This window comes from Sinocyclocheilus grahami, unplaced genomic scaffold, assembly GCF_001515645.1.
Source record: "Sinocyclocheilus grahami isolate Dianchi unplaced genomic scaffold, SAMN03320097.WGS_v1.1 scaffold394.1, whole genome shotgun sequence".
Classification (NCBI taxonomy): Eukaryota; Metazoa; Chordata; class Actinopteri; order Cypriniformes; family Cyprinidae; genus Sinocyclocheilus; species Sinocyclocheilus grahami.
This window is the reverse complement of record NW_015505573.1, coordinates 1,181,122-1,200,487: the sequence shown is the minus strand read 5'-3', so window position 1 is coordinate 1,200,487 and position 19,366 is coordinate 1,181,122. Positions and strand designations below refer to the sequence as shown.

At 37.7% G+C, this 19,366-nt stretch overlaps 2 protein-coding genes across 4 annotated transcripts in view; both read left to right on the top strand.

Annotated features, from left to right (window-relative positions):
- LOC107550290 (protein naked cuticle homolog 1-like) overlaps positions 1-1,973 on the top strand; it is a 38,631-nt gene extending 36,658 nt beyond the window's left edge. Inside the window, exon 8 of one of the 2 annotated variants that reach the window (XM_016231552.1) lies at positions 378-1,973. In XM_016231552.1, the coding sequence (XP_016087038.1) occupies positions 378-883 (506 nt within the window). In that variant the 3' untranslated portion in view covers positions 884-1,973. Of the gene's footprint in view, positions 1-374 lie in introns of both variants that reach the window. The other variant, XM_016231551.1, reaches the window with a different exon arrangement.
- Positions 1,974-11,929: 9,956 nt separating this feature from the next.
- On the top strand, positions 11,930-18,919 carry LOC107550289 (nucleotide-binding oligomerization domain-containing protein 2-like). 2 transcript variants are annotated; one of them, XM_016231549.1, is made up of 11 exons: positions 11,930-12,684; positions 13,034-13,562; positions 13,923-14,049; positions 14,357-16,121; positions 16,480-16,563; positions 16,667-16,750; positions 16,894-16,977; positions 17,069-17,152; positions 17,351-17,434; positions 17,549-17,632; positions 18,237-18,919. In XM_016231549.1, exons 2-11 carry the CDS (start codon positions 13,083-13,085, stop codon positions 18,307-18,309), a joined length of 2,949 nt encoding a protein of 982 aa, XP_016087035.1. In that variant the 5' UTR covers positions 11,930-12,684; positions 13,034-13,082; the 3' UTR covers positions 18,310-18,919. The 2 variants fall into 2 exon arrangements, with proteins under 2 accessions (XP_016087035.1, XP_016087036.1); XM_016231550.1 differs by lacking the exon at positions 11,930-12,684 and having other exon boundaries at positions 13,031-13,562.
- Positions 18,920-19,366: the final 447 nt, after the last annotated feature.

Here is a 19,366-nt window from a genome sequence, read left to right as displayed (position 1 = left end):
TATACATTTTTAGCATTTAAAATTTTATGACATTATTTCATGATTTATAAACGAACATGAATTGTCAATGGATAAAAGTATATTTATATATTTTGCAGATTTTATAAATATGAATAAATATATTTTTTAATAATACACAAAAAATTTTTTTAAAGTGTTTTGAACCACTTGTACGTCTGTGTTTAGTGCTGGCCCACATTAACCTCAACATATCATATAGTAATACAAGATGTGCAAGAGATCATAAAATAACTTGAGACTTACACTCTTTTGTGGTGAATAATCTATTATTTTATACTATTAAAACCTATTTATAATAATAAAATAAAATAATAATAATAAAATTAAAACAAAATATTTTGTGCTTCCTCTAGCAGCTCCTGCCACAGAACCAGCAAAACTCAACAATACCACGCGTTCATCCAATCAGACGCGCTCACGTTCTCAGGAACCCGAGAATGTCCACGCATACTCCGCTCACCATCGGCGCTCACAGACCATGACCACGGATCCTCCTGCCATCCTCTCCCGGCACTCACACGCATTTCGTTCCCCCAAAACGCACCGCACACCGCCCACACTGGCCTCCGCTGGTCGGGTGATGAGAAGAGGAGTGCCCCCTCCCCCAGCGGTCCCCAACCAGACCCCTCCGCACCAAAGCTCAGGTCCGTATCGACGACACAAGCAGAGGCCTAAAGAAGGGCTGCACTATCGGGCTCCTGGGCCGACTGTGACGTCTGGCCCAGTCATAGAGAAAGAGCATGTGAGGGATCTGCCCAGTCTGGTGCTGTATGAAGGAGGACTAGCTCAGGTGGTCCAGCGGCATGAGCATCATCATCATCATGAACATCATCATCATTACCATCACTTCTATCAGTCCTGAAGAGTAAAACACAGACGCCTACTTAATGGATCTAAATAAGAAGAACCACTAGGAACGTAACAAATGATCTTAAATCTTCTTGCATGGCCACAATGAGGCTGAGAAGGACAGAAAGAATCATTTTCATGCCAAAGTGGCAGACAATATTTGTATATATAAGTGTGTGTGTGTGTGTGTGTGTGTGTGTGTGTGAGGTTGTGTGAGTCAGTTTGAATGTGTGCTATTGTATTCAGTCCTGTCTTTAGCAGCAGGAGAGGTTTACTTACTACGTAAGGGCTCTATCTTTCCCTTTTCTCTTCTTTCTTTCTCTATCACTCTGTCTGCCTCCTTTGTTTTATCTCTCTCCCTCTCTTAATTCTTATCTGATTGGTCTGTTTGGTTGAAAAGGTAGTCAGCCCTGTTAAATGAAGAATTTTGAGTTGTCAAACCACTTTTGAAGGAATACAATTCCTTGGTTGTGTAATATACATTTTGTCTGTGTGTGTGTGTGTGTGTGTGTGTGTGTGCGCGCGCGCGCACGATCTGCGCGTCTATGTGTGCCTAAGGTGTCTTTTTTACACTTATGCTGTTATTGTTTTTTTCTTTTGTTTTTTTCCACTGAAGACCACTTGAAAAGCACTTCTTGTGCCATTGCATTCGAGACACTTTATCTATGAAGAGCTTCTCTCTCCGAAACAACAGATCTGAATCAACACCTTTAAAAATGCAATACAGGACACATGTATATAAAAGAGCCAGTAAAGACGCTCAAACTGTCAAAAAGGACTTTGTTGAAGGACAGTATGAGAACTTCACTCTACACTTTAAAATCTACATGAAGAAAACAGAGCATCATAATCAGCTGCTACCTCTAGTATTATTGACAATTTTTATTATTGAGATTTTTTTTTATTTGTCTCTCTATTGTAATATCCCACAAATCTGCAGTCATGTCAAGATGTATCGGATTTAAATCCATTGTAAGCTTTGTTACTGAAACATTTCTATTCATATTTTTTTCTCTGTCCCCGTAACTTAAGCTAATTGCATTCTAAGAACACTAGGCATCAGAGTTTATAGTGTAATTATGTATATCAGACAATATGAGTTCTTAAAATAATCTTCTGATTGTAGAATAATGTTTTGAAGCTTGTTAAAAAAAATATTTATTTGAAAAGCATATTCCTGTCACGTTTATGGCAAGTCAAAATGGGTCTAATCAAATGATTGGAAAACATTGAATATAGTTTATATCGTATGACACAATATTATACCCGATAATGTATTTTTGCTTGTTTAGTTGTGGTTTCAACTTTTCCTTATTATCAGTTCATTCATAAGGCAATTCAAGTTGTAAAGTGTAAAGGAATCTATGATGCCAAGGAAAAATAGTATTTTTATTTCTCAGGTTTATTTCACGTTTGAGTCATTGATTTGACAAGACAATATTATCGGTTTTGAAGGGAGCTGTAAACCACTGGATTGAAGTTTTGTTTTGTTTTTTGGTACAGAATCACCATGTAGAGTTTTTAATTTCTTTCAGAATCCAAGAATATGTCCTCAGACTGAATTAGGATCTTTTAGACAGTATGGTAGTGCCTTTAGCTCAGGATTGGCAGAAGTGAGATGGGTAGCTAGAAAACAAGGAGTCTGGTTTATTAGGAGTTCATCTGTTCCCCTGCAGCAGTTTTAAACAGCATTTAAATAGTACATTATGAATCTATTTTAGGTTCGATGTATCCCTAGTCACCTAGGGGGAGTGAGTGTGTATGGCAGCTGTCTCATTCCTCAGGGGCAGGATGGCAGTATCACCGCCTAGGAGTCTCCAGTCCTCCCATAACTCACCAATACTCCACTGACAGAGCTAATGAGTGTGTGTGCAACTGAAAACAGCACTACGGAAGAATATGAAACACAACAGCCTTTGTTCGGACTCAGCAAAACAGGTGTGTGTGTTGAAGCTCACAGCAGGTGTTTTAATACTCCAGGTTTGTGTGATATAATTGATCTCATCTCTCTTTTTTGATGATTTTATAAACAGAAAAATCTAGTATTGAAAGCTACAAAAAATGTTGGGCCTCAATATGGACAATAGTTACATAAAAAGAGATATACATCTCTGATGTGTTCATTATGTTTGGTTATTAGAACCTGTTCAACTTACTGATAGGTTTAGAGTGAGATCGGCTGACTCTGCTGCTTAGGAGGACAGTGGAAATATGAGAGCATCTCTGGAAAACCCACCTGCAGCTTCATCACAGCTAGTAAGTTAGCGACACTCGACCTTCATTCAGTTTTGCTGTTGTAGGGGAATGATTGTGTGGTATGGAGCTTAGCTCTCCCTCTCATTTTCTCTCTCTCCTTGTGGTGAGATGTTGTCATTTTAAATGATTCTGACCATTTCTTAAACATGTATTGCTGCTAAAGGAAAGAAAGAAACCAACCCACGGCATCATGAGAAATTGAAAACTGTAAACACGCCACATGTGCAAAACATGTAAATGCACAGCAGATTAATTTATATTATTTCATTATTGTCCTGCAGTGTTCCTGTTTATCCTTTAATCAATCACCACGCTGATACTGTTTAGATGTTTGATAAGATCAGTTGTCTAATGGTTGTAAATATGACATGAACAGACGGCTGTGGTGATACCAGTATGTAGACAGATTCTGCTCTATTTATCTGGATGATCGACTATTTTGTATAGTGCCATTTGTACTTACAACATTTCTTGATTTCTATTGTGCTTTTGTTTATTGAGTGAGTGTGTGTAGGATGACACACTCTCTGCCTACATTCCTCTCTCTAGGGACTTTTTTTCAACAGATATTTTCACAAGAGTATAAACAAGTGACACCAGGTTCACAATGGGTGCTGGATTTGTGTGGTGAGGATGGTGAGGACTATAGCTGTGAAAGAGCCATATCTCTGTGTCACAAAAACAAACAGACAGCGAGCGAGCAAGCGGGTGATGCTATTGACTTGAGCGTGAGTGAGGAGGCTGCTTCCATATGTGTGGAGTGCGCTTTGTCTCCTGTAGATAGACACAGTGCTTTGAAGTGCGGATTGGCCCAGTGGGGTGCTAGCTTCTGTTGAGTGGAGATGCTAAACACAGAGGATGTGAGGGACACGCGACTATGCGCTACACTATTAACCATACAGGAGCAAAGAGGCGAAAACGCAAATCCAATGATAATGTACATCTGTTCCAGAGTATTTAGAGGCTTTGAATTTTTTTTTTCTGTGGGATAAGTGGAGCCCTTTTTCTTACAGTATCTCACAACTTCAAAGCAGATTCTCTGGATAATGCAAATGATTGGAACATAGCGCTTTCTGCAGGCTTGAAAGCATGAAAAGAAAAGAGAGAGGAGAAAAAAAAGTGAATTAAAGCTAATTGGTGTGGCATGCTTTTATGTATGAGAAGATGGGCGAAAATAAAGCACTTTATAAACCGTCAAGTTCACTGAATTAGGCGAGAAGCTGACAGAGTGCTAAAGTTCACATTCCCTCTATCTGTCTTTGAGGCTTGTTTGTAGCACTCAAGGTCTCGGTGCCCTGTTGACATTTGCTCCACAGCAACGGCTGTTAAGGGTATGATGAGATAACAGTCATTGAGATTAAGAGCATCCCTTTGTAATCACAAAGGCATGTTTGACAGCTGAGATGGTAAATGGAGGTGTGACTGGTTCTGTTTATGAGTACGCAATGCAATGTAAGTCTTCGTATGTTTGTGTTTTACAAAATATTACATTTAAGAAAATATTTGACTATTTTCAATCAAATAATATTAACATAAATTTAAATAAAGTAGAAACCAATTCTGAAACATAGCTGATGACTAGTGTTATTGATTTTATGTTATTGTTATAATTACTACTGTTTATGGGATCCCATCAAAATAATGGCTTTGAGCAGTGTTGTTATTGGTGTGACCTGTGATATTTTTGACTGATACTAAAACTAACAACAAATTTTGCTGAAATAAAAAACTTAAATCAAAGCTGAAATATAAATATGAGATTACAAACTTAAACTTAAAAACCAATTGCCTTAGCAACTAATTGATATAAGTTTTAAAAAAATGTAACTTAAAAACAAAAGCTAATAGAAATATTAAAAAACATAACTTAAACAAAAATTAAAATGTAAACAGAAAAATAAAAGCTAATTAAAATATGAATAAATAGGCTACTATATTAGTAAATAAATAATATGAAAATAACACTGGCTGTGACTCTGTCTATTGCAGTGCTGTGGAAATACTTTGATACAATTGAAGAATGTATGTACGTAGTTAACATAAATCGTAAGAATTTATTTAGGGAAAAAAAATCATTGCTGATTGCTAAGTCTCCCAGAACTCTCCAAAAATACATAAGAAAAACATATTCAGAAAATGACCTTCAACTATTTGTAATAATATTTTCGGACTGATTGGTCCATCATAACTATCTCCACATCAGCCCAGGGTGTAGTGCTTTACAGCTATAGGACAGGAAGAGCTAAATAAACTTATCACTGCATCTAAACCAACAACATGCCTGTTAGATCCTGTACCCACTAAATTTAGACTGGACTATTGTAATGCACAATACACAATGCACAAATCATGTGACTGAAATGTGAGGGTGTGTGGAAACATGGAAACAGTCAGGAACTCAAGAGCTAATGAACTGTAGTGAATTATTCAAAAGGAGAGGAAGAGGGGAAAAGAAAGAGAAAATGCTTGAGGGCTATATTTATTTTTACAAGAGCCCTGTAATTATAAAATTTTATCATGGTAAATTAATACTGATAAGAGAAACAAAATATGGCATGTTTAAAAGCACTTCATCATTGAGAAATTAGTTACTTTGCTGAGACCAGGGCTCAAGTCCTACTGTCACAACATAAACACGCCTTTATAGACATTAAAGGGATAGTTCACCCAAAAATGAAAATTTACCCCATGATTTACTCACCCTCAAGGCATTCTAGGTGTATATGACTTTCTTCTTTCAGACTAATCCAATTGGAGTTATATTAAAAAATGACCTGGCTCTTCCAAGCATTATAATGCCAGTGAATGGGTGTTATTTTTCAATAGTCCAAAAGAAGTCCAATAAAGCGCATCCATCCATCATAAAAAGTGTCCCACATGGCTCTGGAGGGTGAATAAAGGCCTCCTGAAGCGAATCAATTAATTTTTGTAAGAAAAATATTCATATTTAAACTTCATAAACAGTAATCTCGAGCTTCCGCTAACTGTCGTACATGCTTTCGCTAGAGAGTGGCGTTCAGGGCGGATGACATAGGACGTAGGCGTAGCATAAGGTACGGTGAGAATATGCTAGTCTCGCAAGAACCAAGGTTTGTTTACAGATGCAAAGGAAGCAATGTTTCCTTTGTTTAGCAAAGGAAAACTAGTCTCCTCTTGGCTTATATCGAAGTCCTCTGACATTTTTCTTTACAAATCCTCATTTTGTATTTCTAATTTGTGACGGGTGTTTTGTTTTGCTCTCGCCTCTGCGCTTCTGTGTTCATCACTTCTCACCGGAACTTACGCTACGCCTGTGTCTTACCAGGACATTTTTTAAATATAACTCCGATTGTATTCATCTGACAGAAGAAAGTCATATACCAATGAATTACAAATAGTAGACATGAGCAAGTTCTCCAGTAAATCCGGACTTAACATTCAAATCTTTACTCTCAGCTCAGGTTATTGGATTCACACGAACCCCTGTCTCCGATTAGGTTTCACTTGCCCCTTTTTTTTCTTCTTTTTTCTTTCTGATATTCTCAAGCCACTTACTTTTTCAAAAGTCTGCAGGATCTTTTATGAGTCACTTGCATATTCTTGAGTGTTTCCTCCTGTAATCCCTCTATAGAGCCACATGCTTCACTTATAACTTCAGTGTTCCCTTCTGAGTCACCTGCTCTTCTGAAAGTCTTTTCATGGTGAATCAGTCTGTGATAAGCAAGAAAGCGCTGACTTTCGTCTCTTCACCCTTACGACTCGATCCACCAGCTGCATGAGTCCACCTCTGGATTGGTGGTCCCAAATGTGTGTTCTTGCATGACATTATGTGCAAGTTGTTTTTATAGTATTTTTGTAAACTGTTTGAAATCCCAGATAACTTAGGCACGTCCACACGAAGCCAGAGCTTTCCCTATCCGATCTTTTCCCCCCTCGTCTCAAGAAATATCTGCATCCACACGAAACCACGAAACCGACACAAAACGTTGTAGTATGCCAGACCAGCATGTGGTGCTGTAATTCTGCCACAGAGATACACTAAAAACAGAGAAGAAGACTTGACCTTGCGCGCGGTATACAAACGAACATGGAACAATACATTTATTAATCTGTGTTAATGTTAGTTAATAATTAATTCATAGGCAGGATGCTGTAGATGTTCTCCACTAAGCATGGGAGCATGACATTTTCACAGTGTGAATCTAATTGAATTACATTCCAATTATTCTTCTTATCTGCACATGACATTACATATAGTCCTTGATATGTTAATTCCATGCATACACACTGTTCAAATTTTTTCAAATGTGTAAACGGGACGTTGTTGGCCCTGGTTATCTTCCTCAAGCTGTGATGAAGTCTATCAGATGCCAACAAAATGAGGAAGAGAGCGAGAGAGAGCATATGGGAGAGCGAGGCACCAAAAAGTTCCATTGGTTTTGAGTAGATCATTGGGGCTCTTTATTTTTGAAACATCAAAGGGCTTGTGTCTGCTTTGATGTGGCAGCATGCTGTTTAAGGTACAGAGTGAATGGAAAGATGTCAAGCTGCAAGGTGCCTCTGTAGTTTGCGAGGAGGGCTCTGCAGAGCAGCAGATGAAAGGACCAAACAGGGTTTGATAATGAATGTCCAACAAGTAGCCCATCTCAGGCAGTGCTCACGCAGCGGGAGCCAGAGCTAACCTTCAACGACGCACACAACGCCCCGCACTCCTCCTCTAACTATATCGCTCACTCCCTCGCTCTCTTTTTAGCCGTCCGCTGAAAACTGCAGAGAAGTGAGCTTTAATCTTCTCGTCAATTAAAACTCAATACAAACGCAACCACACAAACACACAAATAAAGGCGCGTGCCTGCGACTGCGCTGGCACTTCTTCTGTTCCATTCTCTCTCTCTCTGAAAGACATTTGACCTCTTTCTTTTTGACAGAGCATGTCTCTCTAAGCTCCGCACTAATTGGCTTCCAATTTCACCAAGACTCGACTCAATTAGGACATCGCTTACCAGCTTGCCTCCCCGGTCTGTTTGAAGCCATTGTCCGCCACTGTGCTGGCAGAGTTTGACATCAGACTCTCAAACACCTAGCTATTTCTTTGATGTGCTATTTCAGAAAAAGAGTGCGAACTGACAATGTCCTGCAACGCATGTGTGATGAAGTGTTGTTAGGCTGAACACAACTGAAGTCTGATCAAACGGAAGAACAAACTTGTTCAGATATGAGACTATCTATCTTAATTGATGGTTTTTATAGAACTAGATGCTATATAAATTGTGTTGTCATGAAGGTGTGCTGGGCAGAAATACAAATTTATGTCTGTTACATAGTTTTCATTTGATGTGAGAGATGTGAAGCAGACCTCTTCTTTAATAATGTAAACACAGTCCAACACTTTGAGTGCAGACCAGGCTCTAGCTTTAAAGATTATTTATATAGAAAGTATGTGGGCTATTTTAGACTTGTGAAAAGTGGATAGCCTATTCATTTCATGTTCTCTCGGGTTAATGCGGTATGAACCACTTGTATCGTCCACAAATGTTAGCCTATCACATGGTCACCCCGTCATGCTGAGGGGACAGTGAAAATCCTGCATCTCTTCATGTCCTCCAATATTAACAATGACAAGAAATGACAAAAACATTTATGCTAAGGGAGTTTAATTCACGGTACTTCTCTGATTAGGATATTAGCATTTCTGTCAGAACTCTGCTCTCTGTACCCCAACAGTCTTTGTGGAAAATCAACAAGACATCCCACACCTCACTGTTTGTTATTACATCTGTCATTCTCGGACTCGTCAGAGCTGTATATTCTACACCAATAAGAGAGATGCCAAACTAATAATGGCACATGAGGGAATATGAGATAAAGCAATCATGACAAAACAACAGGCAATAAAGGAACAAAACAACTCTATTTCTCATGTTTTTATTATGTAGTTCAAAGACAGACTGGAGAAGCCACATATCTCTGGCACACATACACACACACTTTAGGTATGAAAAACATTAATGCCAATAAGCCTGGTTTGACCAGGGCGTCTAATTTCATTTTCTTGGCTAAAATCCTTAATATTTTTCCTAGCTCTGAAGTTTTTTTTTTTTTGATGAGAGTTTTGCGTGTGTAACAGTGCAACTTCTAAAAAATCGGAGATAAAAAAAACGAGTAAGACAGCTGTAGCATACTGAAGGTAATCTGTTTACAATGTCTGCCTGGCCCTGCACACTACTGCTCTGTTCCTCGGCTGAGTCAATGGCTAATTGTGTTGTCACTGTCAGCACATGTCAGCTGGCCACTGCATGACTGCCCTTCTGTGTCCAATGCAATGCCAGAAATGCACCACATTCAGCATGATAGACAAGTTCATTGAGAGATACTAAAGAGAGTGAGTCCGTTAGCTAATTTGGTTGTCTCTCCTCAGTAGAAGTAAATGGCCATTACTGTTGTGCAGAATTGTTTATTATGGTCCTTTTGGCCAAAAAGGCTCTGTCTTTTACACTGTGGATGACAGAGCTACAGAGGGATGGAGACATCATGCTGATCAGCTCTGGTCTCATCAAAGCCAGACAGCCCCCAAACAGGATCAACACCAAACCCTCACAGCACCTTCCACTGCCCAGACCGCCATAAATGTCATATATTTCTCAGCTGACTGCTGGTTCTCATCATCAGAATATATCATAATATATTGCTTTACTTGAGCAAGTAATACTCCAGAACTGACAATTTAGAATCGCAAACTAAAATAAATAAACTGCTCAGTATTTACTTGTGGAATGAGTATGTTCTATAGGCCTACAGAACAGAATCATTTCCTTGAGTGGTTTATAAGCAGTTAAGGGCCATTAAGCAATCAAAAATTATTTAAATAATTTGCTTTTAATTTTAAGTTGTCTGAAAATGTTTCTTAAACACTGTTGAGAAATGATAGAAAATAGTATAAAAAAAAAAAAACTAAAATAAAGAATAAATAAATAAAAATACAGGCTGAACACAAGAATATTAACATAAAACTATGGACTATAAATATAAAATATTTATTAAAGCTCACTGCATTTTTTCTCATGAGTTAAATTAATACTTAAATTTTTAATTTTAATTTTTGTATTAATTTAATTCAATACTTATTGTAATTCATGGGGTTATTATACAATAATTACAAGAGTTACATTCCAGACATCATCTCTATCCATTAAAACCTATAGATTAATTAAGTGATATCTTTCAATTTGAATTCCTAAAGTTGCTATTATGACATATCTTCAATTTAAATATTTACATATTCATATATCTGTACATAAGTCATAGAATCGTTTACCTTTCAAATAAATCTGTTTGACTGGGATTCAGCCTGGTCTGTCATTGGATATTCAATTGTTCAACTACACTGTCAAAACTCAATTTAAATAGACTAGCTGATTTTGTATTTTTCTTTAATACGAATTATATTTGTAAGTCGCTTTGGATAAAAGCGTCTGCTAAATGACTAAATGTAAATGTAAATATTAAAAGTCATTTATACATTCTGTAAAAGTTTACCCAGGGTAAACTTGCCCCAGGTAGGGGGCCATCTTTCCCCAGTAAGTTGGGCTCTTTGAATAATTGTACATTTTGAGGAGAGAGGAGAGACCCCACACACGATTGTAAAGCGCTTTGGGTGTACAACAAAACACAATAAAGCGCTATATAAATGCATCTATTTATTTCCATTTTAAAATCACATCGGCTGGTGCAGCATCAACCTGCAAATTCTAAACTTATTTCTAAATATGTTGCAATTTAAAAGTAGGTAAATGCATATTGTTCTTAAGGGGGCGTCCCCCATCTTCCCTAATGTATGATGCTAGACTTCCCTCTTGTGTTTGAAGTGTGGTTCTGCATCCTTCTTTACAACTGTGAAAGTGGCGTCCATGTTTACTTTTCAAAGCCGTAAGAAGCCAAAACAGTGCTACGTTCAGTGTTGCCAACTAATTTTCAGGGGAAGTTGCTAAAGGAAGTTCGATTTGTTGCTCAAAGTTGGTAAATGACGCTGTGATGTCATTGCGTGATGACGTCATTACGTAATCACGACGCAAAATTGTCACTACATTAAAAAAAAATATATTTTTATATGTTAATTTAGATTTGTTCGTAAAATAATATAAATGCGTAATATAATGTTAAAATATAAATAATATTTTTTTTTATATACAACATTGAATTATTGAACACTTACACAGTTTTGAACGATTACAAGTTTTTTTTATTAGCTAGTAAACTAGTCAAACTACACATTCTGAACAATTATAGTTTTAAGCAGTGTATTAGTAGTCAGTATGCTACACTCTAAGAAAAGAATTCACAGGTTTTTACCTGCATTTTAAATTATGCATTGGATTTTGTGTTTCAGGTTACAACGGATGATGGATAATGGATAATGTCCTGGAAAATAACTAGTACCTTTTCCATTTTTCTAGATATTTTTCTTACAGTGTACTAACTGATCAACAATCACAGGTAAGCTACTAACGAGGTGTATCATAAATGAACAATTATTAAATTATTATTGTTATTATCAAATTGAACAACTGCAAATAGCAGTAACTTAATTCACGTGATGTGTGTTCTGCTAGGCATCTTTGGTTTCCTCTTTTTGTGAAATTTAGATGGAAAATGTGTGCCTTTTTATAGTTTGAGCCACTTATCAAAAGTTGCTAAAAGTAGCCAGATACAATTTCAAAATAGCTACATTTGTTGCTAGGTGCTTTTGGAAGAAAAAGTTGCTAGGGTAGTCTGAAAAGTTGCTAAATTTAGCAACAAAATGGCTAAGTTGGCAACACTGGCTACGTTTATTATTTTGTCTGTCATCTAGGGAGTAACTCGTTTAACCTTCCGCGTTTAAACGCGGTTGTCACGCCCCAAACTTTGCCTACATGACCCGAGGAGCGTTGGACCACATGAGCACCTCCCTCCTGATGTGACAGCAGAAGTTTCATAGCTTTATATTGAATACAATTAGGGTTTACGGGACAAAAAAGCAATTAGTAACAGCAGTCTTTGTATTTGACACGAACTTTACGCAGTATAAGCGATGAGAAGCCTATAATTCAAAACTTTTTCAAACTGAAGCAGATATGTGAATATTAAATCAAAGTTTTTGACACCTTGTGCTAAACAACAATCACTGACGTGTAAACAAAGTGTCACAGCACCCTCGGTCTTCTCTGCAACCGGTTTAGAATAAGACTTCTTTTTATGAGTAAACCGACTCGATAGTAATTAAGGACTTCCTGAAGATTCGGACATCAGCGCCTCTTTCACTTTCAGTTCGGACGATCATTACCATAAAGTGGCTAAACGGACTGTAAGGACAGATGAGCATGTGTTCGTGGCGTTTTCATATCATAGTTAGGGAATATCTCGTAAATAGACGTTTGTAATCGTTTTTCGTTTGCGATATAATATCGAAAATTTCTAATGACACAGACGCTTTTGTTCTTAAATGATAGCCTACGCGTACAGGTATGATCATGAATGAGACATTTTCTTTACCTTTATAGTGGAGGAACAATGACCTTCAGGAGATATTTCAGACCTTGTCTGGTAAGTGTTTTTATTTCTTTCTTTATTTAACGTCATTGTTTCCTAATGTCTTCGGAGTATATTTATTAAATTTATTATTTATCATTTTTATCATGTTACTTGCTTAACTAAAAGTACAATCAACATGTACTAATCTAGACCTAAGTTTAGGAAAAATAAGCAACGGGAACACAGACCGCTTTTGGGAAAAAATGAGGAAATTAGTGCTTAAAGCTGTTAAGAGTATTAGCCTATCATAAAAATGTATGACATCTCTTTGATATCTAATAAATGCAACAATATAAATGTACAAATGGTTCATTAGTGAGACGTTGTGATGTTGTTGGTCTTCTCTGTCTCATCCCTGTAGTTGGGTTCTGATTGTGACTGTTGGTTTTGAGACAAGGCTGAGTACCACTATGAGCACTCACCAGTTGATCCTAAAACAGCGTGCAGAGCTTCTGTCAGTCCTGTGTGGTGGAGGAAGTGCCGAACCTCTGGATTGTGTTCTGGATCTGCTCCTGGCTTGGGAGGTTCTTGTCTGGGAGGATTACTTAAGCATACACGTGGCAGAGAAAGCTCTAAGTTACAAAGTCAGGCAACTTTTAGATGTGGTATATGATAAAGGAGAAGATGCATGCAGCCTTCTCTTGGCTGCGATGAACCAAGTCTTACCTGAGGAGCAGAAGGCTGGGCTGTGTTTTGGGAAAGAATGTGCTGAGGTGGGCAAGAACAGACCAGACACTGCAACTTTAACGTTACTGGCTGACAGGCCAGTGTTAGTGAGAAAGCTCAGAGATAATATTGACGGAGCATTGAAGGTTTTACTAACAACTGGCTGCTTCACCATTAAAGATTGTGATGTGGTGCAACTACCTGTATACACACCCTCACAGCAGGTAACTTATCTGAACACTACTTGAATCCATTAATTAGTTTATTTGTGTTATGAAATCCCTGAAATTTAGTGTACTCCATGACTAACTGTCATGTACTTTTCCTCATGACTACTCCTTGGTACTGACTGTTGAATTGCTGAACAATTTTCAGACAATTGCCAATTGAAATTTGTCACACTGTGATATATACAGTGGGTACGGAAAGTATTCAGACCCCCTTAAATTTTACTCTGAAAATGTAACCATTTTCCTATAGTACTTGATAAGTGTAATTCAGTTTGGCATGTAAATATTTCAAGCTTGTTAACAGTAAATGTCAAGTACTTGTGGATAGACAGTGATCTTGTTGGATTGTGGCAGGTTCGGAGGCTGTTAGACCAAGTCAGGTTTAAAGGGGAAACTGCTGCAAAGACCTTACTACAGTATCTAGAGCAAACAGAGACAACCAGACCAAACCCTGAAGATAAAGAAAATCATCTTTCTGCCAGTATGAGACATTTTTCAGTTGTGTGGACAGGGTATCTTTGCATGTCTTTGTCTTCGGTGTTACTGTCTGTCAAGATTGGCGTAATTATGTTGGCACTTATAATTACATTGTCACTATATTAAATATAAATATGTAAATAATTATGAAATAAATTATTTAACCAATGCAATTTTAAAATCGTTTTTACATTCCATTATTTTATTTATTTCTCATAGTTACATGCTCAAAAACATAACTTTAAATGTACTGAATACAACCTATACATTTGTCAATACAGTTTGTCTTTTACTTTACATTGTTTCTCCAGATTGTATGCTTTACCAGAAGAAGCTGCAAAGCTCTGTTGCTGCCCAGTCCCATTCCCTTAGCACATATGGCGGGACAGGCCATTTCTCCTTGGATGACATTTACACCGATGGACTTCTTGAAGTAATAGATGGCTCTGGTGAAACTACTACGCTAGGGCTGGAGGATGTGGTGGGTCCCGTGGGGACTCTTAATGAAGATGCTGACACCTTTCTTGTGTCTGGGGAGGCAGGAAGTGGCAAAAGCATACTGCTTCAGCGACTGCACTTGCTCTGGGCAAGAGAAGCTTTGCTCACAAACACTTTCCTGCTGTTCCCCTTCAGTTGCCGCAAGCTGAACGCAGAGCCCAGAGAGCTGTCTCTGAAAGAGCTCCTCTTCCTGCACTGCTGCTGGCCTGATCGAGGTCAGGATGAGGTTTTCCAGTTCATCCTAGACCATCCTAATTTGGTCCTCTTTACTTTTGATGGGCTCGATGAGTTTAAACAGGGTTTCACAGATGAAGAACGCCACTGCTGCCCCACAAAGCAAGTGCCTATACCTGTTTTGCTTTTCAATCTGTTGCAGGGTACGCTAATGAAGGGTGTTATGAAGGTGGTCACTAGCAGGCCACAGGCTGTGGGCCAATCGCTGAAGCACTATCTCCGAAAAGAAGTGCTCCTGAAGGGTTTTGCTCCTGGAGGTATTGATTGCTTTGTTAGGAAACATCACAGTGACCCTGCTATGGCTAGACGTGTCTTAGAGTCCCTCCAGGCTAACACGGTTTTGCTAAGTCTTTGCCACATCCCAGTCTTCTGCTGGATTGTGACCAAGTGCCACTTGGAGCTTCTGGGTGGTCAAGATGGTATTCCCCAGACTATCACTGATGTCTACCTCCTGGTCTTACAGCATTTCTTTCAGCGAAAGTCATCTCAGCCCCAAGGAGTCCTGGGAAAGGCCTGGTTGGAGGAACATTTGGACACAGTGTTAAAACTAGGACAGCTGGCATTGGAAGGTCTGGGAGCCTCTTGTTATGTGTTCTCAGGATATGAGCTGCAAAGAATTGGGCTCACAGAACAGGATGTTAGCATGGGCTTCCTCATTTACTGCAATGACCTATCTGTTACAGACTGTAAACGCTATGAATTTCTGCACATCACCTTACAATGCTTCTTCGCTGCTCTCTATGTCGTTCTGAATCGTAACAGCGATCGTTCTGTTATCTACAGACTCTTTCAGCCCCAGTACAAGCAGTTGTCGGGCCTGTCTCAAAGATGTCTGGGACACTGCATTGACAGTTCTGTAGAGGGGTGGGAGTCCCGTGTGACAGAGACACCGAACCTCCAGATTACAGCTCAGTTTGTGTCAGGACTTTTATCCCAGCGGCACCATAATCTCCTGCTGGATTGCTGTCCTACTGCTGTGCGGGAACGCAAGGCCAAGCAGGTAGTTAAGTCTTTGTCTAAAAGTATGCAGAGACATTTCAAGTCCATTCCTCGTCCTGTAGAGGGTGAAAAGAAGAGCATGCATGCCATGCCAAGTTTTGTTTGGCTAATTAAGTGTATCTATGAAATGCAAGACAGCAGTATTGCTCAAGATACCATGGCTAAGTTGGACGTTGAGCACCTGAAGCTCACCTACTGTAACATTGGACCAGTGGAATGTACTGCGCTGGCGTATGTGCTGAAGTACCTGCGGAATCCTGTTGGGCTCCAGTTGGACCACAATTCAGTTGGAGATGTGGGCGTGGAGCAGCTTCTTCCATGTCTACATATTTGTCACTCCCTTTAGTAAGAGGTTTTGTTATAATTGTTGCTTAAACGAATAGTTCATCCAAAAATGTAAATTTCATCATCTACTTGTTCTTTCAATTACTCAACCTGAATGCTTTTCTTTACTCTGTGAAACATGAACGAAGACATTTTGAAAATGCCTCTTTTTTTGTCCATATAATGCAAGTCAATTAAGTACAATGTCGTTTGGACCCCAACATTTTTCAAAATATCTTACAGAATAAAGAAGGTAATACAGGTTTGGAGTGATATGGGGAAAAGTACATGGTGACAGATTTTTTCATATATGGGTATTTCATTTTCTTTCTGAAAACTGTTTTGCAAATGGATTTATTAGAATTTCTGAATCCTGCAGTTTAAGGAACAATAACATATCAGATGAAGGAATCCGGAAACTTCTGGAAAAGGGAATGAAGTGTGAAAGATTCCAAAAAATAGCGTGAGAATATTGAACATCTTAACTCTGCATTTTATGCATAACTTATATTTTATTATATTACTTAGCATAACCAAGTTTCATTACTACCTCAATATTTCTGCAGGCTTTTTAACAACAACCTTACAGATGCTTGCACCCAACACTTTGCTTGGCTGTTAAAATCAAAGCAGAACTTCCTGTCTTTGAGGTCAGTGCTTATTTCAGGTCAGGTTATTATGTGCTTTTTCTGGCCAGTGGGATGCTGATTATTTTAACATTTAACATTTTTTTCAGGTTGTACTGCACATCTTGAAACATGTTTCTCATACAAAATATATCATTGTTTTGTAGACTTGGAAATAATAACATCACATCGCAGGGAGCAGAGCAGCTGGCAGAAGGCCTAAGCTACAACCAGTCTTTGCAGTTTCTAGGGTGAGGTCAATAATGAGAGTAGTACATTTTTGTATCTTCCAATACTGTGCCTTTATTAAATTGTATTTCCATTTTGATTTTTTATTTCCAGATTTTGGGGTAATAAAATTGGGGACAGGGGAGCTGAGGCATTGGCAGATGCACTGAAAAATAGCACAACGCTAATATGGCTAAGGTAATCTTGTCTTAGTCCTATATCTTAATCCTATATTACAATAATTCTGCATTCCATGTATACATATGAATAAAAAAGTTTATGCTAAATAGTGAAATTGCCCAGTCAAATGAAACTAAATTTGCAGAGCACCAAGCAATGGTATGCACGCAGCATGTGCTATTTTTTGTGGCTAGTGATAATGTTGGTTTGTTTCAGTCTGGTGGATAATGGTGTGGGCAGCGCAGGTGCATGTGCTCTGGCGAAACTTATCAGTCAGAGCAAAACTCTGGAGGAATTGTGGTGAGTGATTTATTTAATCCACTTTGTTAGTTATTTATTTATTCATTTATTTCTTTATGAGATTTACATGTCTGTATGCCTGAGATTTACATGCCCTCTCTCTCTTTCACTTAGGCTAAATAAAAACTCAATCAGCAGAGAGGGGGTTGAGTGTCTAATAGAGGCACTGAAAATGAACTCTAGTGTTAAGGAAGTCTGGTAAGGTCATATTTAATTATTTTAGCTGACTGTGTGTGCTTGTTTTTACTCAATAAATGTTCATTCATTTCACTTGAGTCAAAGGTCCAATCAGACCAATGTGTGTTTTCTCTAACAGTTGTATTGTATGTTGGTTTTAAATACCTAGTTCAAACCCTCTTAAGTTATATATAAAGTCTGCCAAACTAAATTCCCAATATTATATTTTTTTCTCATCAATGTATAAACGGGTGACGACAATAAAACCACAATAGCATACATTCCGTCAAAACTCAACAGAAGTGTTAACAGACAAGTTAAATTGTGTACTCAAGTTGTCACATGTGAAATGTATACATTTGCATATTATTTATTCATTACAATATTTCTGGCCAAAATAATAGTTAGACATTTTTGTAAATAATTTTTTTATTTTTTACTGTTTAATGAATTATTCATGGTCGTTTAACTGTTTACATTTTGCTGAAAGGATTATAGTCGGGTGTTTAACTGCAGGTTCCATTGTGACATCTTATACCATTCAATCTCAATAGAAATTAAACGCTTTATTACATTAATACCCATGCCCGGTGAATGGCTTTTTGCTCTTTTTTTGCTCTTAAAGGCTAAGAGGAAATAATCTGAGCCCAGAGGAAGAGGAGGAACTAAGCAAGCAAGAAAGCAGATTGACCTTCTGAGGGCAAGACAGCTCTGTAAAGCCTGCCACCAAACTGCCAAATCTAATGCCCATTATTTTCCTTAAAAAAAAAAAAAGACTGGACCTAACTGAGACACACACATATGCACAAGTAGGAAGCAATGGCTTAGCTAGTCAAAAGTGCCTCTCTTGTAAAATGCTTATATGGTGTTGAGGTATAGCTTAAAAGCTAAGTATCCACGGTACTAATCAGAATGTCAGATAGGGCTGGACAATGACCGAAATCCCCTGTTACCATTGTGTCTTGACTCTGTAAAAGTTTCTTTGTAGACAAAAACCTCACAATATTAATAAGGAACATTCAAACTGTCAAGCCAGTACACAATCTGAACTTCTAAAGGAGGGACTGGTAACACACAAGATTTGTATGGCACTGTCCCTTGCACTGATTCCCAGGTTACATTTATTATACATTGTATTTCATAAAAAAAAAAAAATTGTATTGTATATTCATAATCTATTTAAGGTTCGTTACTTGCATCACAGAATGTCAGAGTTTGTTATGATGGTTTTGAATCCTTTTGTTTTAATTACACCTTCTATGACTTATATTAAGTTGCATAATAACCATGGATTTATTTGTTTATTTGTCTTCACACAAAATTCATTAAACATTTGTTTACTGATACAGGAGCTTCCATCTAGGATCAATGTAAAAAAGTACAAAATTAATAATAATAAAAAAATAATTTTAATATGCATCCATATTTGCAGTAATAAATAAGTAATAAAGACCTAAATGCAGAGGCGGACAAAGTACACAACTCTATTACTTAAGTGAAAGTACAGATACTGCTGGTCAAATATTACTCCATTACAAGTGAAAGTTGTAAAGACAGATTTTTACTTAAGTAAAAGTACAGAAGTTTTAAAATACTTAAGTACCAAAAGTACATTTCCTTTTTTATGTCAATGCACTGTTTTATTATTGTTGTATGTAATACTTGCAATACCTCTGAAATAACTTACAATACTGAATACACTGACTAGCTTGTAGTATCTTTGGAATAAAGAGCTTTTAGAATGTTAAAACCGTA

Bases quoted from the DNA above. Each gene is read 5' to 3' on its own strand.
- LOC107550289 (XM_016231549.1), top strand. From the start codon at position 13,083: ATGAGCACTCACCAGTTGATCCTAAAACAGCGTGCAGAGCTTCTGTCA. The intron at 17,153-17,350 runs GTAATCTTGTCT...GGTTTGTTTCAG, and splicing joins ACAACGCTAATATGGCTAAG to TCTGGTGGATAATGGTGTGG. The intron at 17,435-17,548 runs GTGAGTGATTTA...TCTTTCACTTAG, and splicing joins AAAACTCTGGAGGAATTGTG to GCTAAATAAAAACTCAATCA.